Source organism: Petromyzon marinus, chromosome 55 (genome assembly GCF_048934315.1).
Source record: "Petromyzon marinus isolate PM22_M1 ecotype Great Lakes invasive population chromosome 55, UKy_Petmar_22M1.pri1.0, whole genome shotgun sequence".
Lineage (NCBI taxonomy): Eukaryota > Metazoa > Chordata > Hyperoartia > Petromyzontiformes > Petromyzontidae > Petromyzon > Petromyzon marinus.
The window spans coordinates 11,212,755-11,240,727 of record NC_133721.1 but is presented as its reverse complement, the minus strand read 5'-3'; the positions used below and the strand labels follow the sequence as shown (position 1 = coordinate 11,240,727).

The 27,973-nt window shown below is 55.9% G+C and overlaps 1 protein-coding gene across 1 annotated transcript; it reads right to left on the bottom strand.

The window, feature by feature from the left end:
• Positions 1–21: 21 nt before the first annotated feature.
• On the bottom strand, positions 22–26,978 carry LOC116954429 (carboxypeptidase B2-like). Its single transcript, XM_032974937.2, has 12 exons — positions 26,300–26,978; positions 24,233–24,320; positions 22,681–22,805; positions 19,126–19,246; positions 15,667–15,768; positions 13,744–13,848; positions 12,155–12,259; positions 10,692–10,782; positions 8,772–8,974; positions 5,893–5,977; positions 5,413–5,543; positions 22–4,091 (listed from the first exon to the last, which is right to left on the bottom strand). Exons 1-12 carry the CDS (start codon positions 26,371–26,373, stop codon positions 4,029–4,031), a joined length of 1,293 nt encoding a protein of 430 aa, XP_032830828.1. The 5' UTR covers positions 26,374–26,978; the 3' UTR covers positions 22–4,028.
• Between the last annotated feature and the right edge of the window lie 995 nt (positions 26,979–27,973).

Here is a 27,973-nt window from a genome sequence, read left to right as displayed (position 1 = left end):
GATTTTTATTTGGGGGGGGGCGGGGGGGTGGGGGGTAGTATTTACGATGCAATCGTTTTAATATTAGTATTCTTTATTATTCGTTTAGGATTGTGAAAAGTTATATAGGTGTACAGGGATTCATCTACGTACGAACGAGTTAGGTTCCAGAGGTCTGTTCGTAAGTCGATTTGTTCGTAAGTCCAACGTCACTGCTGTCGATTCCAAACATGTTGTAGGCATGTGCACTTAATACGGGGAATGGCTTTAAAAGTTGTATCATCTCCTGTAGATGTAGATGCCACCGGTTCTTCACGTTCCGAAGATGTAGATGCCACTGGTTCTTCATGTTCTGCAGATGTAGATGCCACCACCGCCATCTATTGCGCGGAGGTTGAATGTACGACTCTCGGTCCGAACAGGCAACTGGACAGACGGACCAGGTTTGTTCGTATCTCTGAAAGTTCGTAAGTAGAGGAGTCCCTGTATATCGTTTGGTTAGGATTAGAGTGGGGAATGACCTCTCCGAAACACATCCAGAATTTTTCCGATTTAATTCATGGCAAAAGCCATTTACAAAATTTCGTTTTGCGTGCATGTTCCTCCTTTCTGAAAATCGCATCCCCCTTTTGTAAACCGAATGATACCTTTCCCCTCGTTCCGAACGTCGCCGTCGTGGTTAAGTTTCACAGCCGCTTCGCCATTGCGAACCACGCTAGGTGACCTCCGTCGTGACCCTGCCTCTGGACATTGATGAATCAGCCGGGGTGACCCTTTCGCCTTTGCTTTGTGACCCCGTGTGACCCTGCCGGCCGTTACGATCTGCTTGGGAGGTGGGGGGGGGTGGGGCACGGGAATCGTTTCCCGGCCACCACCGCGAGCATCTTTCCACTTGGGCCTTTTTCTGCTCGGATTTTATTTGCGCGACGCGGGTTGCATCCGTCCTGGAACGCCGCCCCAATTCTAGGTGGGATCGTCGAGTCGACGGGGAAATAATCTCTCGAGTTTCGGCAACAACAACAGAACGATAGGCAAAAAATTAAACTGCACCACCGGTAAATCGCGGGCTCCAGAGACAAACCGCACGGCACTCTCAACACAATTTCCGATCAAATGCGCGCTTGTTTTTTTGGACACGGGCCCTCATTTGTTTGGGACGCGGGCGGGGGTGGGGGGGGGGGCTAGTGAATTATATCTGGCATCGTGGACCTTGGGACGCTGGATGTACCTCTTGAATTTTTCGGGTGACATGGGCCGTGGTGAATTTTGAAACGTGGGCTCTATTTTATTTGTTTTATTTCGGGCCCTCGCGAAGGATGAGTTTGTCGAACTTGAATTTCGAGGCGTTGGGTCTCGTGAAATTTTTTTGGACGCTCATGGCCTGTGCGACGATTGAACCTCGTCAATATAAAGATGCTGGGTCTCGAGAATTGTGAGGCACGGGACAATTAACTTATTTTTGGGCGGGGATATGGGCCCTCTTGAATATTGGAATGCCCCATGAATTGTTGGGACGCTGGCACCTCGTGATATTTTGCACATGGGCCCTCATGAATGTGCAACCCGCCTGGGACTCACTCTGTGGACATCTGTGAAAAAGAGCTTCATAGCTCATCGGATTCCTCCTCCAGTATAAGTAAACATTCTAAATTATGTGGCAGGTGGCAGTATGTGTGTGTGTGGCTTTCAGCTTCGCTTCTGGCTTCTCAATTACCGGCGTGGCATATAGTCGAGTTATTATCGGGTTTTTTTATTTCATAGAGGCTAATATTATTATTCCTTACTTGGAACTCGTTATAATAAAATAAAAAATATGAATATAATGTAATTGACAATGACGATGATGATGATGATGGCATCTTTGTATTGAACCAAACAGCCGCATGTAAATATTATTCTGAATCCCGCCGTCCCATTTTGTGGAAGGGGTTTTTGTCTTCAAATAAATTCCACCTCCAACTCAGGACGCGTCCGACTGATCCTCATTCTCTGCTCACTCATTATTGCTCCTTTTCGTTCTAAGAATTGCGCGAATATCACGTAACACTGGGTATCTGTGCAAGTCTATTGTTTCTCTGTGCGAACCTACGGGTCACTGTGTCTATGGGTCTCTAGGAGGGTATGTTGTCTATGTGTGCCTGTGAGTCTCTTGTGCGTGTCTGGGTCTCAGTACGAGTCTGTGGGTCTCTCTGCCAGCCTGTGGGTTTCTCTGCGATTCTATGGGTCTCTCTGCCACCTGTGCGTCTCTATGCGAGTCTGTGGGTCTCTGTGCGAGTCTGTGGGTCTCTGTGCGAGCCTGTGGGTCTCTGTGCGAGTCTGTGGGTCTCTGTGCCAGCCTGTGGTCTCTGTTCGAGCCTGTGGGTCTCTGTGCCACCTGTGGGTCTCTGTGCGAGTCTGTGGGTCTCTGTGCGATTATGTGGGTATCTGTGCGAGTCGGTGGGTCTCTGTGCGATTCTGTGGGTTTCTGTGCGAGTCTGTGGGTCTCTTTGCTAGCCTGTGGGTCTCCGTCTCTATCCATGTTTTGTAAAGCTCACAACGCGTCACCATAACACTCTCGTGGTAATCTTTGCCGATATTTATTTCAATTAAGGGTCCCTCCCCTTAAACCAAGGCCCCTGGCACGTACATTCTCATTCTTCATTAAAAACCTCCAAAAAACATTAAATTTGAGATAATAATAATGACAATCAGGCGAATCTACAGCAATGCGAATGTGCGATAAGAATGGGGAAACCACCCAGTTGACGTTCTGGCTCATGGCTCCGCCAGGTCCTCTTGCTCCCAAGCTGCTCACTCGCTCGCTCGCTCGCGTTCATTCACGTACCCCGGTGGCGGTTCACGTGAAGCGCCCAACACAGTGGGCATTATTATGATACCCCTCGCGTGTTCACCCGAGATAGCCTCACCGAGTCTCAAGACTCCTTGCCAGGCTTTCATTGGGGCGGGGTGGCGATGTCGGCTGTTGGCTGCTGCTGCTGTATGTGATCAAAATTGGGCGATTATCTGGGTATTGTTCAGCATTGGGATTCCTTGACCAATACCAGTTTCATGTGTGTGTGGGTTTAGCATAGGTGTGTGTGTGTGTGTGTCATGTTCCATAGCTGTGTGGTCATGGTCCACATGTGTGTGTGTGTGGTTATGTTCCATAGGATGTTGTTGTGTGGTTATGTTCCATAGCTGTGTGTGTTTGGGTGGCTACGTTCCATAGGCATGTATGTTCATCTTCAATAGGTGTGCGTATGTGTGTAGTTACGTTCCATGGGTGTGTATGTTCATGTTCCATAGGTGTGTGTGTGTATGTGTGTGGTTATGTTCCGTAGCTGTGTGTGTGTGTTGCGTAGGTGTTCGTGTGCCACTTATCGAGTATGCCACAGAGTACTGGCACAACGGCCCAAAGTCGCCCAATTCAAAACATTGCCCCGCAAAAAAGATGACTCAACCGGGATCACAGCCACACAGCAGCAGCGGCCATCAACCCCCTACTGGCGGACAGAGTCCCGCTCGCAGGGACACGTGATCAGTCACCCTGTGCCGCGCAGGGACAGCTGCCACAGGGGGGGCGGCGGCGCCATTCGAAACGCGTTGCGATAATGAATGCGTGCATGTTTGTTGAACTTCTTTCGCACCGTGCGTCGCCGAGCGTGCCGATCGGGGGTGCGGTGATGCAAGTCGCGCGTCACCGCGTGCGGGGTCGCTCCGTGAAGCGCGCGAGGGACGCGGCGGCGGTCAGCAGCGTCACCAGCGTCAGCAGCGTCGTCACTCGCGCGTAGTCGGGGAGCTCGGTGTGTCGTGGCGTCCCCGCGTCTCCTCTCCCCCGTGACGTCTCCCCCACCCCCCCTCCCCGTGCCGTCTTCTACTCTCCCCCCGCGTCTCCCCTCTCCCCGTGACATCTCCTCTCGCCGCGTCTCCTCTCCCCCTCCCCGCGCCGTCTTCTCCTTTCTCCCCGTGCCGTCTCCTCTCTCTCCCCGCGCCGTCTCCCCCGGCCCTCCCTCCGCCCCCCCCCCTCCACGTCTCTCCGCGCCGTCCCCCTGCCACCGACTGCGTGAGTCCTAGGCGAGCTCCGGGTCATGCATGGCCCGGAGCGCGATGACTTTCACCGCCTCCATCGTCTCCTGGGAGGGGTGGCCGAGCGGCGAATTAGCGGGGGACCCCCCCCACCACCACCACCCCCTACCCCCCAGCCCCACAACAGGGATAAGCCAGACGTCCACTCGCTGTGGGACCCACGTGCTGAGCGAGGTGAGCGCTGGCAGGAAGGGCGCGGCTTTTCAATAACGGCGCGGGCAGCGTGTAAATTGGATGAGCACACGGGCTCCGTGAACGACGCGACGAGACACAATCGGCGTCTCTGGGGAAGAGAGGTGCATTGTGGACCTCTCGTCTCTCAGGTCACCGTCAGAGTAAATGTGAGCCCACGTGACCGACAGACCATCGGCAGCGGTGATGATGAACTAAAACTGTCAGCGTTGTTATTTTTAGTTGATCGGGTAAGGCGCCACTGAGCTATGTGGCACTTTGTTCAGAAGTGACATGCCCACAGATGCTCGCTCAACGAAGTGGCTTATCATCATGTTGAAATGTGCTGCAGACAAAGACTCTAAGCGCGTGACGTTAAATTGTTAATGTGGAGGAAAATACCGGACGAGCTGGGGGAAAAATCCACGCGGCTTACGGAGAGACGCGAAAACTCCAAATATACAGCAGGCGTCAGGGTCGGGATCGAATCCACGACCCCTGTACACCGGGAGAAGTAGTTAACATCTCATAGCCACCGTGGCGCCTTGATAAAATGACTCTTCCACCTCCAGGGCGGGTGCCAAGGTGGTGAGATGTTAACTACCTCGCCTGGTATACAGGCGGTCGTGGGTTCGATCCCAACCCTGACGCCTGCTGCTGTATATTTGGGAGTTGTGTGTGTGTGTGTCTCTCTCCCCGTGGTCGCGTGGATTTTTTTCTACGGTTCCTCTTCCCCCTCCAGAAGCAACATCACGCGTTCGGAGTATTTGGCTGCTATACATTTGAATATGATGATAAGCCACTGCTGCTGTAAATGTCCACGTGGTGGTGATGATGATGATTAGCCCACTTCGTTGGGCCATCATTCGTGATGGCCAGGTCGCTACTGAAAACGAGCGACGTAGCAGCTCAGTTGGGGCCTTGCCTAGTGAAAGAGAAAAACATAGCTTAGTTTTCAAGTTGAGTTTAGAGCCAGGCTCGACTCTACTGCTGTGTGCGCGTGGGGTGGGGGGAGGGGGGGGTGGAGGAGGAGGGGAGGGGGTAGAGGGAGGGGTGGAGGGGGGTGGAGGAGGGTGGAGGGGGGTGGAGGGAGGGGTGGAGGGGGGTGGAGGAGGGTGGAGGGGTTTGAAGGGAGGGGTGGAGGGAGGGGTGGAGGGGGTGGAGGGGGTAGAGGGAGGGGTGGAGGGGGGGCGGGACCTGGCAGGTGGCGCGGATGAAGTTTGCGGGCAGCAGGAAGCCGTATCGGCCCGTGTCGCGCAGCTCGAATGTGAATGAGTATTTGATGCCCAGGTCGTGTGCCCAGTCGTCGGAGCCCCCCGCTGCCATGTCTGTTCCACGGGGGGGGGGGGGGGGGGACAGGGGGTGGGGGTGGCGCTGGTGAGGGGAGGGTCGGAGGCGGCTGGCGGGGGTGTGGGAGGGTGGTGGGGCTGGGGGTGGTGGGGGTGGTGGGGCTGGGTGGTGGTGGGGCTGGCGGGGCTGGGGGGTGGTGGGTTTGGTGGGGGTGTGAGGGTGGTGGGGCTGAGTGATTGGGCTGAGGGTGGTGGGGTTGGGGGGGGTGGTGGGGCTGGGGGGGATGGTGGGGCTGGGGGTGGTGGGGTGGTGGTGGGGCTGGGTGGTGGGGCTGGGTGGTGGGGCTGGGTGGTGGTGCGGTGGTGGTGGTGGTTGCTCGCCACTCACACAGCATGGGTCCCCCTGCGCCGTGCCTGTACGGCGTCCCGTGCACGCTGCGGAGCGCCTGCACCACCTCCTGCGCCACCAGCTCCTGCGTGGCAGCCGCACCGCCACAACACACGGTACACAACACACGGTACACAACACACGGTACACAACACACGGTACACAATACACACGGTACACAACACACAGCACACACACGGTACACAACACACGGTACACAACACACGGTACACAACACACGGTACACAACACACACGGTACACAGCACACACGGTACACAACACACGGTACACAACACACACGGCACACAACACACACGGTACACAACACACACACGGTACACACACGGTACACACACGGTACACAACACACGGTACACAACACACGGTACACAACACACGGTACACAACACACACAGTACACAACACACACGGTACACAACACACACGGTACACAACACACGGTACACAACACACGGTACACAACACACACAGTACACAACACACACAGTACACAACACACACGGTACACAACACACGGTACACAACACACGGTACACAACACACGGTACACAACACACGGTACACACACGGTACACAACACACGGTACACAACACACACGGTACACAACACACACGGTACACAACACACGGTACACAACACACACGGTACACAACACACACGGCACACAACACACACGGTACACAACACACACGGTACACAACACACACACGGTACACAACACACACGGTACACAACACACACGGTACACAACACACGGTACACAACACACACGGTACACAACACACACGGTACACAACACACGGTACACAACACACGGTACACAACACACACAGTACACAACACACACAGTACACAACACACACGGTACACAACACACGGTACACAGCACACGGTACACAACACACGGTACACAACACACGGTACACACACGGTACACAACACACGGTACACAACACACACGGTACACAACACACACGGTACACAACACACGGTACACAACACACACGGTACACAACACACACGGCACACAACACACACGGTACACAACACACACGGTACACAACACACACACGGTACACACACGGTACACAACACACACACGGTACACAACACACACGGTACACAACACACACGGTACACAACACACGGTACACAACACACACGGTACACAACACACACGGTACACAACACACGGTACACAACACACGGTACACAACACACGGTACACAACACACGGTACACAACACACACAGTACACAACACACGGTACACAACACACAGCACACACACGGTACACAACACACGGTACACAACACACACAGTACACAACACACACACAGTACACAACACACACGGTACACAACACACAGCACACACACGGTACACAACACACGGTACACAACACACGGTACACAACACACGGTACACAACACACACGGTACACAGCACACACGGTACACAACACACGGTACACAACACACACGGCACACAACACACACGGTACACAACACACACACGGTACACACACGGTACACACACGGTACACAACACACGGTACACAACACACGGTACACAACACACGGTACACAACACACACAGTACACAACACACACGGTACACAACACACACGGTACACAACACACGGTACACAACACACGGTACACAACACACACAGTACACAACACACACAGTACACAACACACACGGTACACAACACACGGTACACAACACACGGTACACAACACACGGTACACACACGGTACACAACACACGGTACACAACACACACGGTACACAACACACACGGTACACAACACACGGTACACAACACACACGGTACACAACACACACGGCACACAACACACACGGTACACAACACACACGGTACACAACACACACACGGTACACACACGGTACACAACACACACACGGTACACAACACACACGGTACACAACACACACGGTACACAACACACGGTACACAACACACACGGTACACAACACACACGGTACACAACACACGGTACACAACACACACGGTACACAACACACACGGCACACAACACACACGGTACACAACACACACGGTACACAACACACACACGGTACACACACGGTACACAACACACACACGGTACACAACACACACGGTACACAACACACATGGTACACAACACACGATACATAGCAGCACACGGTATACAGCAACACACGGCATGTATGTTAAACTTCTTTCGCACCGTACATAGCCAACCGTGTAATCGGAGGTTGCGGTGGAAGGACAACAACACTAAACACATACATAGACCAAGAAACATACACATCGACAAAGACACACACACACATAGATACACATACACAAGACGAAGACAAAGATTCCCCTAGAGCCTTTAACATACCTCCTGCATACCAGGCGAGGTAGTTAACATCTCCATTGGGATAGAGACACACACACGCACACAAACTCCCAAATATACAACAAGCGTCAGGGTCGGGATCGAACCCACGACTTTCTGCATACCAGGCGAGGTAGTTAACATCTCCTAGCCACCGTAATGATGAGAGAGAGAGAGAGACACGCAAACTCCAAATATACAGCAGGCGTCAGTGGTAAAGGTCGAACCCACGACCTCCCGTACACCAGGCGAGCTAGTTAACATCTCCACGGAGAGAGAGAGCCACACACACACACTCTCAATTGTACAACAGGCGTCAGGGATCGGGATCGAACGCACAGACCTCCTGCATACCGGGCGAGGCAGCCAACATCTCGCCAGGCCACCGTGACACACAGTGGCGGGGAAAACGAATTATGAATGAGTGAGCACCACCCCCACCCCCACCCATCCCTGGCACCAGTTCTTCGTGGTGTGCGCTGCGCTGCTCCGTGTACGAGTATGGGAAGATGAGCATCTGCGAGTAGGCGTGGACCGTCACGTAGGCGTGCAGGCGGTGGCGCCGCTCCCGGATGAAGGCGGCCACCGCACGCACCTCGGGCTCCGACTCGGGTCGCGAGCCCTGGAAAGTCTGCGAGCAGGGGTCGGCGGACGCGCCGGGCCCTGGTGCCGCGGGGTGGGGGTGAGGGGGCGGGGGGTGAAGGAGGGGGTCGTTGGGGGGGTGGAGCAGGGGGTGGTAGGGGGTTAGTGGGGGGGGTTAGTGGGGGGTGGGGTGAAGGGAGGAGGGGGAGGTTTAGCCGGGAAGTTCGGGTGGGGGGGGGGCTACTCCAGTGACGTCGACACACGTGACTGGTCTGCGGTCACGTGGCTGCCCCCCTCTCCTGCCGTGGCTCCCACGGTGCAGCAAGTGCGCGGCCTACACCCGCGTGGCCTTCAGTGCAAGGCCCAGCGTGCCACTGGCTGCCCCCGTGGTGGCCTTCAGTGCAAGGCCCAGCGTGCCACTGGCCTGGTGGCCTTCAGTGCAAGGCCCAGCGTGCCACTGGCTGCCCCCCTGGTGGCCTTCAGTGCAAGGCCCAGCGTGCCACTGGCTGCCCCCCCCGGTGGCCTTCAATGCGGCCCCTGACATACGGCTCCCCGACAATACACAACACCCCCCCCCGCCCGCCCCCCCCCCCCCCCCCATCATCATTGTGCTGTCACAAACCCAACAGTGGTTTCAAATGTTGCGGAGGCCCTCGCACCGATGACGTCTCATCGGCCAAAGTGGCCCCCCTCCGAGAATGAGCGACGGACACTGGCCCACACACTCCGCAGCAATGCCACCAGGTCACGGTGCTCGCTGATGGCCTCTCTGCTCGCGGGCCCTGCAGGCCTCCACCTCAGCCCGTGGCGTCTGTGCGCGAGGCCACAGCTTCTATGCGGGCCTCTGAGTCCCGTGTTAATGTATGGGTCTCAGTGGTAATGCCTGTGTGTTCGGTGGGAGTCAGTGGGTCTCTCTGCGAGTCCATGGGTCCAAGGAAAGTGCCCGGGTCCTTTGCTTGATCCACGGGTTGTTATATGCGAGTGAATGGATCTCCATGTAAGTCTATGGGTCTCTATGTGTGAGTCTATGGGTGTCTCTGTGAGTAAATGGATCTCCATGTAAGTCTATGGGTCGCTTTGTGAAAATGTAGATGTTTATGTGAGTTTGAGGTTTGTATACGTCTATGGGTCTCTATATGTGAGTCTATGGAGCTCTCTGAGTCTATGGATCTCTCTGTGTGAGTCTGTGGGTCTCTCTGTGAGTCTATAGGTCTCTGTGAGTCTATGGGTCTCTCTCTGAGTGATTAGGTCTCTGTGAGTCTATGGGTCTCTCTGTGAGTCTATAGGTCTCTGTGAGTCTATGGGTCTCTGTGAGTCTATGGGTCTCTCTGTGTGAGTCTATAGGTCTCTCTGTGAGTCTATGGGTCTCTGTGAGTCTATGGGTCTCTCTGTGTGAGTCTATGGGTCTCTCTGTGAGTCTATGGGTCTCTCTGTGAGTCTATGGGTCTCTGTGAGTCTATGGGTCTCTCTGTGTGAGTCTATGGGTCTCTCTGCGAGTCTATGGGTGTCACTGAGAGTATGCGGGTTTCCATGCTAGAATTGAATTGTGCACAGGAATCCAATGACACTGCTGCTGCTGCTGCTCTTTCCGCTGCTACTGGTTGTGCTGATGCTGTTGCTGGTTGTGCTGATGCTGGTTGTGCTGATGGTGGTTGTGCTGATGGTGGTTGTGCTGTTGGCTGTGGTGCTACTGGTCGTGCTGGTTGTGCTACTGCTGCTGGTTGTGCTACTGCTACTGGTTGTGCCGCTAGTGGTGCTTGCGCTGCTGAGTGAGGGTGGGGGGCTCCCATGCACGCACCCCCCCAGCTCGCGTTCCAGTTGCGGTTGAGGTCGACGCCGACGCAGGCGCTGTGCGAGCTGCGGGCGCGATTCTTGCGCCACAGACGCGACTGCGGGGGGGGGGGCACATGGGGGGGGTGAGGGGGCACATGGGGGGGGGGGTGGCGGTTTCACACCGGGGGGGGTGGGGGGGTATACGGAGATTATGCAAAACACTCATTAAAGGTGTTATCAGCAGAAGTAACCAATGATGGACACGGTGAGCTTCTGAGTCCCTGGGTCTCCGTGCGAGTCTGTGGGTCTCTGTGTGAGTCTGTGGGCCTGTGTGTGAGTTTGTGGGTCTCTGTGTGAGTCGGTGGGTCTCTGTGTAAGTCTGTTGGTCTCTGTGTGATGAGTTTGTGGGTCTCTGTGTGAGTCTGTGGGTCTCTGTGTGAGTCTGTGGGCCTGTGTGATGAGTCTGTGGGTCTCTGTGTGAGTCTGTGGGTCTCTGTGTAAGTCTGTGGGTCTCTGTGTGAGTCTGCGGGTCTCTGTGTCAGTCTGCGGGTCTCTGTGTGAGTCTGCGGGCTCTGTGTGAGTCTGCGGGTCTCTGTGTGAGTCTGTGGGGATCTGTGTGAGTCTGCGGGTCTCTGTGTGAGTCTGTGGGTCTCTGTGTGAGTCTATGGGTCTCTGTGTGAGTCTATGGGTCTCTGTGTGTGAGTTTGTGGGTCTCTGTGTGAGTTTGTGGGTCTCTGTGTGAGTATGTGGGTCTCTGTGTGAGTCTGTTGGTCTCTGTGTGATGAGTTTGTGGGTCTCTGTGTGATGAGTTTGTGGGTCTCTGTGTGAATCGGTGGGTCTCTGTGTAAGTCTGTTGGTCTCTGTGTGATGAGTTTGTGGGTCTCTGTGTGAGTCTGTGGGTCTCTGTGTGAGTCTGTGGGCCTGTGTGATGAGTCTGTGGGTCTCTGTGTGAGTCTGTGGGTCTCTGTGTAAGTCTGTGGGTCTCTGTGTGAGTCTGCGGGTCTCTGTGTCAGTCTGCGGGTCTCTGTGTGAGTCTGCGGGCTCTGTGTGAGTCTGTGGGTCTCTGTGTGAGTCTGTGGGGATCTGTGTGAGTCTGCGGGTCTCTGTGTGAGTCTGTGGGTCTCTGTGTGAGTCTATGGGTCTCTGTGTGAGTCTATGGGTCTCTGTGTGTGAGTTTGTGGGTCTCTGTGTGAGTTTGTGGGTCTCTGTGTGAGTATGTGGGTCTCTGTGTGAGTCTGTGGGTCTCTGTGTGAGTCTGTGGGTCTCTGTGTGAGTCTGTGGGTCTCTGTGTGAGTCTGTGGGTCTCTGTGTGAGTCTATGGGTCTCTGTGTGAGTCTATGGGACTCTGTGTGAGTCTGTGGGTCTCTGTGTGAGTCTATCGGTCTCTGTGTGAGTCTGTGGGTCTCTGTGTGAGTCTGTGGGTCTCTGTGTGAGTCTATGGGTCTCTGTGTGAGTCTGTGGGTCTCTGTGTGAGTCTGCGGGTTCCACCTTGGTCCAGCTGTAGTGGTAGCCGTCGACGTTGAGCACTGGGAGGACGTAGAAGTCAAAATGTTTGAGCAGCTCCATCATGGAGCGGTCGAGACGGTTCACCGCCTGGGAGACACGGCACAAGTATAGCCACCTCACCGGGTGAGCGGGTGGGTGGGTGGGTTAGTGGGTTGGTCGATGGGTGAGTTGGTGGGTGAGTTGGTGGGTTAGCGGGTGGGTGGGTTAGGGGCCGTCCATAAATGACGTCACGCGATTTTGGACGATTTTTGCCACCCCCCCCCCCCCTCGTCACACGGCGTCACAAAAAGTCAGACTCCCCCTCAATTATGACGTCACAAAGCTCTGTCCCTCCCCTCCCCCCCCAAAACCATATTTCCATTTTGAAAATAAAACATGCTTCAAATCGCTGTAAACTATTGTCATTGTAGTGCGTATTTAATGTGGCGCTGCACTCTGATGTTGTAGGAGAAAGTACGTGTTAAAAAGGAAGCGTTGGAAAGCTTAAATTTAGCATAAAATTCACTTGAAAATATTTAACGTCTCACTAAAACTGCAGATGTTCAGAATATTATATTTAAATCATCTTGTAATTATAAAATATTCAAAGTAATTATAACTATAAAAAAAATACTTGAAACTTTGTAGTAGAATGAAGCAAAATGGAGAGTACAATTATAACAATCACATATTCATTCCACAGAATGAAAAGCCGTGGTAGAATCATTAGAATCAAAATGGTTAATAACAATCATTAAAACAAATATTTAAAATGTATGCTTCTCCATTCTCCCATGGAGAAGCAAAATTATCCTTAATGGAATAGATGAAAGGTGACCTTAGTAAATTTAAATAATCAAATAATTAAAATGTATAAAAAATATGTTATAACAATTCCATATTTATTTAAAGTTGCGCATTTTGATGTGACGTCACATTTCTCAATCCCCCCCCCCCTCGTCACACATCGTCACAAATGTCTGACACCCCCCCGGTGCATGACGTCATTTATGGACGGCCCCTTAGTGGGTGGGTTAGTGTAGGGGTGGGGGGTTAGTGGGTGGGTGAGTATGTGGGCAAGCGGGTGAGCGAGCAAGTGAGCACATACGTGTGTGGGTGAGCGAACGAGTAGGTGAACGAGAGAGTGGGCACCTACTTGTGTAGGTGTGCGGGCGGGCGAGCGGTCGAGCGGGCGAGCGAGCGGTCGAGCGGGCAAATGAGCGGGCGAGCGGTCGAGCGAGCGAGCGAGCGGGCGGTCGAGCGGTTGAGCGAGCGGGCGAGCGGGCAAATGAGCGGGCGAGCGAGCGGGCGAGTGAGCGGGCAAATGAGCGGGCGAGCGAGCGGGTGAGCGAGCGGGCGAGCGGGCGAGTGAGCGGGCAAATGAGTGGGCGAGTGAGTGGGCAAATGAGCGGGCAAATGAGCGGGCGAGTGAGGGGGTGAACGAGCGGGCGAACGGGCCAGCGAGCGAGCGGTCGAGCGGTTGAGCGAGCGGGCGAGCGGGCGAGCAGGCGAACGGGCGGACGGGCGAGCGAGCGGGCGAGTGGGCAAATGAGCGGGCGAGCGAGCGGGCGAGCGAGCGAGTGGGCGCGTACGTGCTGCACGAAGTACTGGCAGAACGCGGGAGCGATCCACTCCCTCGCGTGGATGCCGCAGTCGATCCACACCGCCGGTTTGGCCACGGAGCTGCGCACCCCCACCTGGCGCCCCAGGTGGTGGGGGGAGGGGCGCGCGAGAGAGGGGGCGGGGCACACGGAGAGACGTGAGTACGTGTGTATGTTCGGTTGAACTTCTTTCGCACCGTACGTAGTTACCCGTGATCATCGGAGGTGCGGGGAAATGACAACAAACTATGGGTCTCTGTGCGGGTCTATGTGTCTCTGTGTGAGTCTATGGGTGTCTGTGTGAGTCTGTGAGTCTCTGTGTGAGTCTATGGGTCTCTGTGTGAGTCTATGGGTGTCTGTGTGAGTCTGTGAGTCTCTGTGTGAGTCTATGGGTCTCTGTGTGAGTCTATAGGTCTCTGTGTGAGTCTGTGAGTCTCTGTGTGAGTCTATGGGTATTTGTGTGAGTCTATGGGTCTCCATGTGAGTCTATGGGTCTCCGTGTGAGTCTACTTATGAATGTTGAACTTCGTTCGCACCGTACGTAGCCAACCGTGCTAATCGGAGGTGCGTCGAATGCACAGCAACGTTGAGCTGACACCCGCAAAAAATCCGTCAACATCGTCAGCCACACTCCCCAATCCTCCACTCTCAGCGCAGGGCAGCTTTTGACCACCTTCGGCATCAATGCCCTTCGAGGGATTCGGTGCAAGGCCGACCGAATCGCAAAGGGGCAACCGGTTTCATTGTGGTTGACTCACTGACTGATTTGAATGTTTGGCTGGCAGATCGATCAACTGAATAATTGACGCGTGGATTGGCTGATGGACTAATTGACCCGACTGACTTATTGATTGACTAAATGCCTAATTTACTGATTCCTTTATTTAATTATCTGGTGACTACCAATCCCCTCATGCAAAACCTGGTGCACTGCACAGAACCGCAGTGGTGCTGCTGGGTGGTGCTGGGTGGTTGTGGTAGGTGGTGGTGCTGGGTGGTTGTGGTGGGTGGTGGTGCTGGGTGGTTGTGGTGGGTGGTGGTGGTGGGTGGTTGTGGTGGGTGGTGGTGCTGTGTGGTGGTCCTGGGTGGTGCTGCTGGGTGGTGGTGCTGGGTGGTGCTGCTGGGTGGTGGTGCTGGGTGGTTGTGGTGGGTGGTGGTGCTGGGTGGTGGTGCTGGGTGGTGCTGGGTGGTGGTGCTGGGTGGTGCTGCTGGGTGGTTGTGGTGGGTGGTGGTGCTGGGTGGTGGTGCTGGGTGGTGGTGCTGGGTGGTGCTGGGTGGTGGTGCTGGGTGGTGCTGCTGGGTGGTTGTGGTGGGTGGTGGTGCTGGGTGGTGGTGCTGCTGGGTGGTTGTGGTGGGTGGTGGTGCTGGGTGATGTTGGGTGGTGGTGCTGGGTGGTGGTGGTGGTGGTGGTGCTGGGTGGTGGTGCTGGGTGGTGGTGGTGGTGGTGGTGATGCTGGGTGCTGCTGGGTGGTGCTGCTGGGTGGTGGTGGTGGTGGTGGTGGTGCTGGGTGGTGGTGCTGGGTGGTGGTGCTGGGTGGTGCTGGGTGGTGCTGCTGGGTGGTTGTGGTGGGTGGTGGTGCTGGGTGGTGGTGCTGCTGGGTGGTTGTGGTGGGTGGTGGTGCTGGGTGATGTTGGGTGGTGGTGCTGGGTGGTGGTGGTGGTGCTGGGTGGTGGTGCTGGGTGGTGGTGGTGGTGGTGGTGATGCTGGGTGCTGCTGGGTGGTGCTGCAGGGTGGTGGTGGTGGTGGTGCTGGGTGGTGCTGCTGGGTGGTGGTGGTGGTGCTGGGTGGTGCTGCTGGGTGGTGGTGCTGAGTGGTGGTGGTGCTGCTGGGTGGTGGTGCTGGGTGGTGGTGGTGGTGGTGGTGCTGGGTGGTGCTGCTGGGTGGTGGTGCTAAGTGCCGGCGAGTGCCGCTACCTTGATGACGTAGAGGGGTCGGTTCTCGTGGGAGACGCCAATCCGCTTGTAGGAGACCCAGCTGGAGTAGTGCTTCGCGACCTCCTCCATCCACCGGTAGATCTACGCACACAGACACCACAAAGACACCACAAAGACACCACAGAGACACCACAATGACAAAGATCCCCCGTATCGCCTTAACACACTTTTGGGGCAAGTGCTGTTCGCGAGTAGGCCGAACCACGAGGTTGGTGGGTGGCCAGCAACCGCGCCCGTCCGCCTTTGTCTCCCCTGCGGCGATGTTTACGCATCGCACCAGGCACTCATTTGAGGCTGAATCGATCTAGAGGAGGCCCAGGAACGATTCAGATAATCGTCACAGGTGTTGGTGGCCGTGAGCGGGACAAGGAACTCGCTGGGTTGGTAGCGCAGCGCGCTAACCCCTGTACCACAGCTCCCCACAAACACAGACACAGACACTCGCGCACACATACAAAGACAAATATTCCCCGTATAGCCTTACCAGATCGTTGGGGCAAGTGCTTTTAGCGAGCACCTATGAAGACCTGAACGACACACATGGGGTGGGTGGCCAGCACCACGCCCGGCCGCCTTTGTCTCCCCAGTGTTATACACCGCACCAGGTACTAATTTCAGTCTGAGTCGACCTAGGGGAGGCCCAGGACAGGTTCCCGGGTCGCCAGGTTCATAGCGCAGCGCGCTAACCGCTACACTATCGCTCTGACACACACACACACTGACACACACATACACACAGACACATACACACAGACACAGACAGACCGCAGCAGCTTACAGTGGTCACGCAGCCACAGCGTAACGAGCGGATCGGACCGCCGGGAGGAGGGAGGGGAAAGCGACTGACTCACCCACTCACTCACCCACTCACTCACCCACTCACTCACCCACTCACTCACCCACTCACTCACCCACTGACTCACCCACTCACTCACCCACTCACTCACTCACCCACTCACTCACCCACTCACCCACTCACTCACCCACTCACTCACCCACTCACTCACCCACTCACTCACCCACTCACTCACTTACCCACTCACCCACTCACTCACCCACTCACTCACCCACTCACTCACCCACTCACTCACTTACCCACTCACCCACTCACTCACCCACTCACTCACCCACTCACTCACCCACTCACTCACCCACTCACTCACCCACTCACTCACTTACCCACTCACCCACTCACTCACTCACTTACCCACTCACCCACTCACTCACCCACTCACTCACTTACCCACTCACCCACTCACTCACCCACTCACTCACTTACCCACTCACCCACTCATCCACCCACTCACTCACTTACCCACTCACCCACTCACTCACCCACTCACTCACTTACCCACTCACCCACTCACTCACCCACCCACTCACTCACCCACTCACTCCCTCACTCACCCACCCACTCACTCACCCACTCACTCACCCACTCACCCACTCACTCACCCACTCACTCACTTACCCACTCACCCACTCACTCACCCACTCACTCACCCACTCACTCACCCACTCACTCACTTACCCACTCACCCACTCACTCACCCACTCACTCACCCACTCACTCACCCACTCACTCACTTACCCACTCACCCACTCACTCACCCACTCACTCACCCAATCACTCACTTATCCACTCACTCTGTTACTCACCCACTCACTCACTTACCCACTCACTCACCCACTCACTCACCCACTCACTCACTTACCCACTCACCCACTCACTCACCCACTCACTCACTCACTTACCCACTCACTCACTTACCCACTCACTCACTTACCCACTCACCCACTCACTCACCCACTCACTCACTCACCCACTCACTCACTTACCCACTCACCCACTCACTCACCCACTCACTCACTTACCCACTCACCCACTCACTCACCCACTCACTCACCCACTCACTCACTTACCCACTCACTCGGTTACTCACCCACTCACTCTCCCACTCTCCCACTTACCCACTCACTCACCCACTCACCCACCCACTCACCCACTCACTCACCCACCAACTCACCCACTCACTTACTCACCCACTCACCCACTCACACACCCACTCACCTACCCACTCACCCACCTACCCACTCACCCACCCACCCACTCATCCACCCACTCACCCAAACACCCACCCACTCACTCTCCCACTCACCCACTCGCCCACTCACCCACCAATTCACCCACTCACCCACTCACTCACCCACTCACCCACCTACTCACCCACTCATCCACGCACTCACCCACTCACCCACTCACCCACTCACCCACCTACTCACCCACTCACCCACCTACTCACCCACCTACTCACCCACTCACCCACCCACTCACAGCCTTACCAACCCACTCACTCACCCACTCACCCACCTACTCACCCGCCCACTCACCCACCCACTCACACACTCACCCACCCACTCACCCACCCACTCACTCACCCACCCACCCACTCACCCACCCACCCACTCACCCACTCACCCACCCACTCACCCACCCACTCAACCACTCACCCATCCACGCACCCACTCACCCATCCACTCACCCACTCACCCACATACTCACCCACTCACCCACCCACTCACCCACATACTCACCCACTCACAACCTCACCCACCCATTCACTCACTCACCCACTCACCCACTCACCTATCCACTGCCACCAACGTATCCACTCACCCAGGTGCGTGCGATGATATGTGTGTAACGAGGTGGGGGTGACGAGGTGGGGTGATGAGATGGGGGTGACGAGGTATGGGATGATGTGCGTGCAACGAGGTGAGGGGTGACGAGTTGCATGCGACAAAGTGATGGTGACGAGGTGAGGATGACGAGGTGAGACGCGACGAGGTGAGACACGACGAGGTGAGGATGACGAGGTGAGACGCGACGAGGTGAGGGTGACGAGGTGAGACGCGACGAGGTGAGACGCGACGAGGTGAGGGTAACGAGGTGAGGGTGACGAGGTGAGGGTGACGAGGTGCGTGCGAAGAGGTGAGGGTGACGAGGTGAGACGCGACGAGGTGAGGGTGACGAGGTGAGGGTGACGAGATGAGACGCGACGAGGTGAGGATGACGAGGTGAGACGCTACGAGGTGAGGGTGACGAGGTGAGGGTGACGAGGTGAGACGCGACGAGGTGAGGGTGACGAGGTGAGATGCGACGAGGTGAGACGCGACGAGGTGAGGGTGACGAGGTGAGGGTGACGAGGTGAGGGTGACGAGGTGAGACGCGACGAGGTGAGACGCGACGAGGTGAGGGTGACGAGGTGAGGGTGACGAGGTGAGACGCGACGAGGTGAGGGTGACGAGGTGAGATGCGACGAGGTGAGGGTGACGAGGTGAGACGCGACGAGGTGAGGGTGACGAGGTGAGGGTGACGAGGTGAGGGTGACGAGGTGCGTGCGAAGAGGTGGGCAGCAACGAGGTGGGGGCGCCCACCTCGTCGAGGGGGTGGTAGGTGTCGTAGTAGGAGACCTTCCCGCGCGCCACGTTGGCACTCATGTCCTGCAGCTGCGTCGCCTGCTTCGTCACCTCCTCCTCGACGTTGCTCACCGTCACACTGGGACACCGTCACCATCGTCATCGTAACCATCGTCATCGTAACCATCGTCACCATCGTCATCCGCATTGCCATCGTTACCATCATCAGCGTCATCACGTTGATCGCCATCACTCTCAGACACTCTCATCATCACTCTCATCATCATCAGCATCACCGTCAGCATCAATGGCACAATCACCATCCTGACTCATCGCCATCGTGATTCGTGTTGACGAGGTTTTGCGTAGGCTGCAGGTGAAGGCGTCCGCGTGGAGGCAGTCGCCCTCCGGCAACAGTGGAGGGCGGAGAGATCAGCGACGCTCACAACAACGAGCGGAGCGCCGGTGAGGAGTAAAACGCAGCGACGTGGCACGGCGCGGAGCAACAGCTGGTGCGTCTGCCGGGTCGTCTCAGTCGGCCAACCCATGGTACCTGGGGCTCTGTCCCGTGACCTCTTGCTGCCAGGGAGCCTTTGACACTTGACCTCAAGGCGCTACCCCGGGGTCCCACAGCGCGTGATGTCCGTGATGCAGTCATTCTTAGCCTGCTGACGGTCGGCGATGCGGCAATCGACTCATCTCGACGAGCTGTACACGATGCATCGCCACGCACTACGATGCGTGCCGCGAGCGTTTCAGGTTTTCGGGGCGATCGCCCTCGCTGCGTTTCGACATCGCGGAGTGTGGCACCGATTTCTGATTCATTGGTTACACCGATCGCGGAGTTAAGTAACACCCCTGGAAAACAAGAGTGCCCCAGAAATAAAATATTGAATTGCCTCGGCCATTGGGTATTATTTGGTAACCCCAGGGTACCGCCATGAGGATCACTTCACGTGCACTCAAAATGCAGCTGTGTGTGCGTCAGTACGGGTCAGGGTATGTGTCTGTACCTATGTGGGGAGGGGCAGTGTAGCGGTGAGCACGCTGCGCATAGAAACCCGGCGATCCGAGTTGGATTCCCGCTCACGGCCAACACCTGTGACGATTATCTGACCCAGTGCTGGGTCTCCCTTAGGTCGACTCAGCCTCACAATGAGTACCTGGTGCGGTGTGTAGCAAACATCGCCACTGGGGAGACAAAGGCTGCCGGGCGTGGTGCTGGCCACCCACCCCCTCGTGTGCCGTGCCGGCCTTCATAGGTGCTGCTCGCTAACAGCACTTGCCCCTACAGTCTGTGAAGGCTACACGGAGGAGCTTTGTCTTTGATCTTTGTGTCTGCGGGTGTGTCTGTATGTGTGTATGTGTCTGCGTGTGTTTCTGCGCGTGTGTCTGTATGTGTGTGTGTCTGTATGTGTATGTGTCTGCGTGTGTGTCTGTATGTGTGTGTGTCTGCGTGTGTGTCTGTGCGTGTGTCTGTATGTGTGTGTCTGTATGTGTATGTGTCTGCGTGTGTGTCTGCGGGTGTCTGTATGTGTGTGTGTCTGCGTGTGTATCTGTATGTGTGTTTCTACGTGGAGGGTGGCGTTTGTGCACAGACTGCCCTATATGACATCATAACAACAGTCTGGACCACTGGACGGGTTCCGCAGGATTGGAAGGATGCCCTGGTGGTCCCCCTCTTTAAGAAAGGGGACCGCACAGACTGTAACAACTACAGGGGCATCTCACGCCTCAGTGTGCCGGGAAAGGTCCTGGCAAGGATTATTCAACATCGCCTTGCCTGGCACGCTGAGGAGAGGCTTGCGGAGCCCCAATACGGTTTCAGGAAAGGGCGGTCCTGCACAGATGCCATAGTTTCTGTCCGTCTGCTACAGCAGAGGTGTAGGGAATTCCAACAAGACCTACATCTCTGCTTTATTGACCTGGTCAAGGCCTATGATACCATCAGTAGGCCTGGGCTCTGGGTTGTTCTTCGTGCTTTTGGAGTCCCTGACCCTCTGCTCACGATCATTAAGGACCTTCATGATGGTGAGCGGGCCCGGGTTAAACTACGTGGCCGGGAGTCAGAGCCATTCCCTATACACCTTGGGGTGCGACAGAGATGTCCTCTGGCTCCCACATTATTTAACATCTATTTTGACCACGTAGTTCGTGAAGCCTTCAGTAGCTGTACCAGGGAAATCTCCATTTGGTACAGATATAATGGGAGGCTGATCGATGCCCGGGTGCGGTCAAGGGATGGCTCCCTATTGCTCAACCACATTATGTATGCCGATGATTTGGCAATAGCTGCTCATTCAGAGGAGGAGTTGGAGACGCTGCTGCTAAGACTGGAGCGTGTCACTAAGAGATGGGGCCTTACCATCAGCCCCACCAAAACTAAGCACCTGCCTGGGTGTTTTGTACCATTGGACACTCCACCCCCACAACTCCCAATCAGTGATGGGGCAGTTGTGGAGAGAGTGGAGAGTTTCCCATACCTGGGCAGTGTGCTTATGACCGGCTCCAGTTTAACAGCAGAGGTCTCACTCCGAATCAGTCGAGCGGCAATATATTTTCATCGGTTGCGTAACGCTGTGTAGAAGCTACCTGGTCTGTCGCTCCGCACTAAGCTTCAGGTCTTCTCGGCCACGGTCATTCCCTCCTTTCTCTACGCTTGCGAAACGTGGACACCCCTAATTGAGCATCTTCGCCGGTTAGAAACATTTAGGCTAGCCTGCCTACGATCCATCCTGGGTTTAACCAAGCTGGATTGTGTGAGGAGCTCACAAATCTTTGAAAGATCTGGGCAAGGTCCCATCGGTGAGCTCCTCCGGCAGGCAACGCTGCGTTGGCTGGGTCATGTAGCCCGCATGCCCAGCCACCGCATGCCAAAACAGCTTTTGTTCGGCCGGATCGAGGGGGCTAAACGGGCGCGGCACGGGCTAGAGAAGAGATGGAGTGATGTGGTACAGGAGGACGTGGAACTGAGTGGACTTGCCGATGACTGGTACCAGCGGTGTCAAGATCGGCCTCTGTGGAGGAGGCTCGTGAAGGACGCTACTGGGCAGTTGGAGGCAGTCGCCCTCCAACAACAATGGAGGGCGGAGGAGCGACGCTCACAACAACGAGCGGAGCACCGGGTGGCTAAAGCACAGCAGGTTGGCACAGTAGGGGGCACAAGTGGTGCATCAGCCAGTCATCTCAGTCAATCGACCCGTGGCACCTGGGTCTGCCCCGTGACCTCCTGCCAGCGGGCGTTCGACACTTCACGTGGCCTCAAGGTGCACATGGCCTGGCACAAGCGTCGTGGTGACGTCACCGCCACTTAGTGGCGAATGGCGGTTGTTGTCTACGTGTGTGTCTGTGTGTGTGTCTGCGTGTGTGCCTGCGCGTGTGTCTGTATATGTGTATGTCTGTATATGTGTGTGTGTGTGTCTGCGTGCGTGTCTGTATGTGTGTGTCTGTATGTGTGTCTGTATATGTGTGTATGTGTCTGCGTGTGTGTCTGCGCGTGTGTCTGTGTGTGTGTCTGCATGTGTGTGTGTATGTGTGTGTATGTATGTGTGTGTCTGCGCGCGCGTGTGTCACTTGTAGGGGATGGAGCTGTTGCCGAGTGATGCCAGCACCACCTCGGTGTGCTCCGCCCCCACCAGACACTGCACCGACGACCCGGGGCCTAGCTGGGCCAGGGACTCGGGGCGCCAGAGGTCAATCTGTGGGGTCACAGGGGTCAGGGTCGAGTCAGATGAGTTCACGGGGCAGACAGGGTCAGAGTTCGATGCGAGGCTTGCTCCCATTGCTGTTTGTTTTGTGCGCTATTTTTGTGGGTGTTGTTATTTCGTTGTGTTTGCGCTTCGCCCCTGCGGAGTTTCTTACCGCGCGTGCTCCTCGCGAGCCACGTGCACGCGACCAGCTCCCGTCACGGGGAAACGCAACGAGACGATGGCCGCATCGCGCGGCGCTGTCGGGCGCGATCCGCGGCCGTCTGGAACGCTCTTTTCCCTCCGACTTTAGGTGGCGACGGGGAGCTGTACGCATTTAAATCGTCGCCTGCATTGACAAGACTCATCTCTTTCGGTTTGATGTCCTTCGCCCTGCCGCCTCTGATTAGCGCGGCTTGGCCACGAACGGTGCGAAAGAAGTTCTACATACATACAGACGTGCTCCGATTTCTCATCGGTCCACAGCTGTACTTTATTTCAGGTCACTCTCGCGAAACGAGACGCTCTCTCCTCCTCTCTCTCCTCCTCTCACCTCCTCTCTCTCCTATCTCTCCTCCCGGTCCCTTGGGTTATCTCGCCCGGTTGACACGAAACCAACGGGAACACTTCCTGGCGAGGACACGGCGCTTCTAAAATAAACCACCCCGCTTGAACAGATGTGGTCTGTGCAGGTGTGGGTTGTACTGGTATGGCCTTGACCAGGTGTGACCTTGATCAGGTGTGGTCGGTCCAGGTGTGACCTTGACAGGAGTAGTCGGTCCAGGTGTGACCTTGATCAGGTGTGGTCGGTCCAGGTGTGACATTGATCAGGTGTGGTCGGTCCAGGTGTGACCTTGACAGGAGTAGTCGGTCCAGGTGTGACCTTGATCAGGTGTGGTCGGTCCAGGTGTGACCTTGATCAGGTGTGGTCGGTCCAGGTGTGAACTTGATCAGGTGTGGTCGGTCCAGGTGTGACCTTGATCAGGAGTGGTCGGTCCAGGTGTGACCTTGACCAAGTGTGTTCGGTCCAGGTGTGACCTTGACCAGGAGTAGTCGGTCCAGGTGTGACCTTGATCAGGTGTGGTCGGTCCAGGTGTGATCATGACCAGGTGTGGTCGGTCCAGGTGTGACCTTGACCAGGTGTGGTCGGTCCAGGTGTGACCTTGACCAAGTGTGTTCGGTCCAGGTGTGACATTGACCAGGAGTAGTCGGTCCAGGTGTGACCTTGACCAGGTGTGGTCGGTCTAGGTGTGAGCTTGACCAGGAGTAGTAGGTCCAGGTGTGACCTTGACCAGGTGTGGTCGGTCCAGGTGTGACCTTGACCAGGTGTGGTCCGTCCAGGTGTGACCTTGACCAGGTGTGTGTGTGTGTTGCCTGTGTCTGCGAAGGGGCTGGGACGGTGGGGGGGGTGTTCGAACCGACGCGTGGCAGGTGCCTACCTGGTGGCGCGTGACAAGCGACGCGAAGACGCCCACGTCCTCCGCCCCCGGCAGGAAGACGGAGATGAGTGCGTCGTGAGCGTCCGTGCTGCGGTCACGCACACACAAAGTGACGGCGTAAGCCCCACCGGGTCAGTGGCGGTCAGTCGCTGCGTGCCCGGGGCTCGAGGTCTAACGGCGAGGGCGGTGAGCCGTCGGGGGTGGGGGGGGGGGGATCGCGCGGGGTGACCGGCCAATCGTGCTTGGCACGCGCGGTGCCACCGTTCCACCATAGGGGCAATCGCTATGGGTCTCTGTGTGAGTCTCTGTGTGAGTCTGTGGGTCTCTGTGTGAGTCTGTGGGTCTCTGTGTGAGTCTGTGGGTCTCTGTGTGAGTCTGTGGGCCTCTGTGCGAGTCTGTAGGTTTCTGTGCGAGTCTGTGGGTCTCTGTGTGAGCCCGTGGGTCTCTGTGTGAGCCTGTGGGTCTCTGTGTGAGTCTGTGGGTCTCTGTGTGAGTATATGGGTCTCTGTGTGAGTCTGTGGGTCTCTGTGTGAGTATATGGATCTCTGTGTGAGTCTGTGGGTCTCTGTGTGAGTCTGTGGGTCTCTGTGTGAGTCTGTGGGTCTCTGTGTGAGTCTGTGGGTCTCTGTGTGAGTGGGTAGGTCGCTGTGTGAGTCTATGGGTCTCTGTGTGAGTCTGTAAGTCTTTGTGTGAGTCTGTGGGTCTCTGTGTGAGTCTATGGGTCTCTGTGTGAGTCTGTGGGTCTCTGTGTGAGTCTGTGGGTCTCTGTGTGAGTGGGTAGGTCGCTGTGTGAGTCTATGGGTCTCTGTGTGAGTCTGTGAGTCTTTGTGTGAGTCTATCGGTCTTTGTGTGAGTCTATGGGTCTTTGTGTGAGTCTGTGGGTCTCTGTGTGAGTCTATGGGTCTCTGTGTGAGTCTATGGGTCTCTGTGTGAGTCTGTGGGTCTCTGTGTGAGTGTGTAGGTCGCTGTGTGAGTCTATGGGTCCCTGTGTGAGTCTGTAAGTCTTTGTGTGAGTCTATTGGTCTTTGTGTGAGTCTATGGGTCTCTGTGTGAGTCTATGGGTCTTTGTCTGAGTCTATGGGTCTTTGTGTGAGTCTACAGGGCCTCCGTGTGAGTCTATGAGTCTTTGTGTAAGTCTACAGGGTCTCCGTGTGAGTCTATGGGTCTCCACATGAGTCTATGGGTCTCCTTGTGAGTCTATGGGTGTCCATAGTGTCTGTGAATATCCATAGAGAACCATAGACTCAGAAGGAGATCCATATTGTCATACTTCTACGGGGAAGTTGCCGTTGTAATTGTCCTAAATGTACACCCCAAGCCTATTCCCCCCCCCCCCCCCCCCGCTGCTGTGTATGTGCAAGATGTGCCTTTGTGAGCTTCCATTTTGTATTTGTAAAGTGCTTTTTGAGCTGCCGCTTTCTCTCTGCCCCCCCCAATCGTATTTCCTATTTAAGCTTCTGTTCTTCCCTCTGCCCCCCTCTCTCTTTCTCGTTCCTTGCCTCCCTGCTCGTCTTTCCCCCTCCTTACCTCTTGGTGGACTTGTATTTGTATTTCTACTGACCGTATACCTCGTGCTTTTTTCACTCTTTCTATGCCGGTATGTGCAATCCAAAGGTTGAACACGAAATTTATCACTCTTATGAAATTCGTGGTCCGCCAGGAAGTGTCTAACTGTGTTGTTGGCCTGACTGGCTGTGCTTCACATAATGTTGTTTCAGGTTTGTTGAATTCTCGTCTCTCATCGTTTTTGTTGTATTTACCTCCATGATTTGTTCTTGACACCTGATGACGATCGCTTGCGTTGTGATCGAAACGTCGTGATCGTTTCGTTTTCATATAATTTTACTGTATTTCTACGTACGCGATTTTACCGAAAAAACCAAATGAGTGAGATCCATATAGGCCCACAGTCTCCCCTAGCTGCATGCTATATCCAGCCGCGTGGCGTTGCGCTGTTGCGTAACGAGGCACCACCGCCACTGATGGGCGCCGCGCGGGGAGGGGATTCAGTAGAGGACCCCCACCCCTACGCCGCGTGACCCCTACGCCGCGCACGTCCCCACTTACGAGTTCGACTCCACGCTGCGATGCGGCAGCACGAGGAGCAGGAGGAGGAGCGGCAACACGGCTGCCCGAGCCATGGCGTGAGTCCTCCGTGTCCGTGAGGCTCGCCCGCTGGGTTCCGGCTCTGAGCCCTGGGCCGGGGCCTGGCTCTCGGTGGGCAGTCGCAGGGCAGAGCCGTGGGATTCGCCCCCTCGCAGACGTTAATCATTAAGCTGCCCCGCAGAGCACGCGGACTCGTTCCCTAAATCCACACGCGCGCGCGGGGTTCATTCTCTGTGTGCGCGCGCGCGTCAATCGGAGTCTGGGGGGGATGGGCGGCGATTATGGCGCTGCGTTAAGAACCCGGCCACCCGAGTTCGATTTCCGCTCACGGCCAACATCGGTAGTTTAAATCTGAACCGGGTCCTGGGTGTTGAACTCGGGTCCCGTAGCTAAAGAGAGAGTGCCCGTGCCTCTACACATTCTGGACCGTGTTCCCCATGATTCGCTCAGTGAGACACTAAACGTCCCAGCTGGTCCAGAGGTCTTCTTTCTGTTGAACCGATGCTGCTGCTAAGATGCACTCCCAGAAGTTGGCGTGGCTGACGGGATGTGTAAACAAAACAAAAAAACAACTACTTGCATGTTGTACGTTGGAGGGATAGACGCGTGAACGATTCGAATTGTTCGCTCAGTCATGCTGGTGTTCATATTCTGTTGCTGAACAAAGTTCGTGGCCATTCTGGGTCTCCCCTAGGTCGACTCGGCATTGAATGAGCGAGTACCCGTTTGCGGTATATTAAACATCTGCCCTGTGGAGACAAAATGCGGCCGGGCGTGGTGCTTGACGACTTCACCCCCACGCGTGCACCGTGGTGGGATGCACAGGGGGGCACAGGGATACACGGTGGGGGGGGGGGGCACGGGGGGGGCACAGGGGGGGACATAGGGAGGACACGGGGGGAGGGGATTTGGGAAGGGGGGTCTTGGTGGTCTCCCTCCTCTCGGTGGGGAGAGGAATGCGCGTTGTGTTTGCAGACAGATAGGAGACCCAGCGGAGCTTGGCTTGGGGTAGTGGCGGTGGCGGAGGGGAGGGCGGGGATAAACAGTTCAAACTCCATCATCAAAGTCAACATTGAGAGTCCAGACGGCACCCGCTCACTGACCCCCCCTCCCCAGCTCCTACCCTTCCACTCCTCTCCACCAAAACACCAACGCAATGTTTGTGTGTCGGGCTCACAGCGCTTAGTGGGGCAAGGATTCCGCCTCTTTTCCCACTGGCATATCCAAGCTGCGCCAGCACGGTGCCAGCGCAGCACGGGTTAGTTTTTCCACTGCCTATTTGTCGTGCCGTGCCGAGCTGAGACCCAGTCGTGTTATACTGGCCTCACGGTTGTTGTTTTTTAAAAATTCAAATATTTCCCCTGCGAAATGCCTTCAGATTAAATAAGGATGTCCAGTGTAGGACGTCTTAATCTGACCGGCGACCCAGTAGAGGCAGGTTCGGGCTAATGATGAGTTAATTGAGTGCCAATGTCAGCCGGCAACGAAGCGACCAGAGCATCGCCGCGTCGTCTACACGCGTCTTGACGTCGTCAGTTGTCACGCGTAAGCCATCAGCAGGAAAGGCTCGGCTCGTGCAGTGGAAAAGCAAGCCGTGCCACTTTGACCCGTGCCATTCTCGCTCGGCACAGCTCT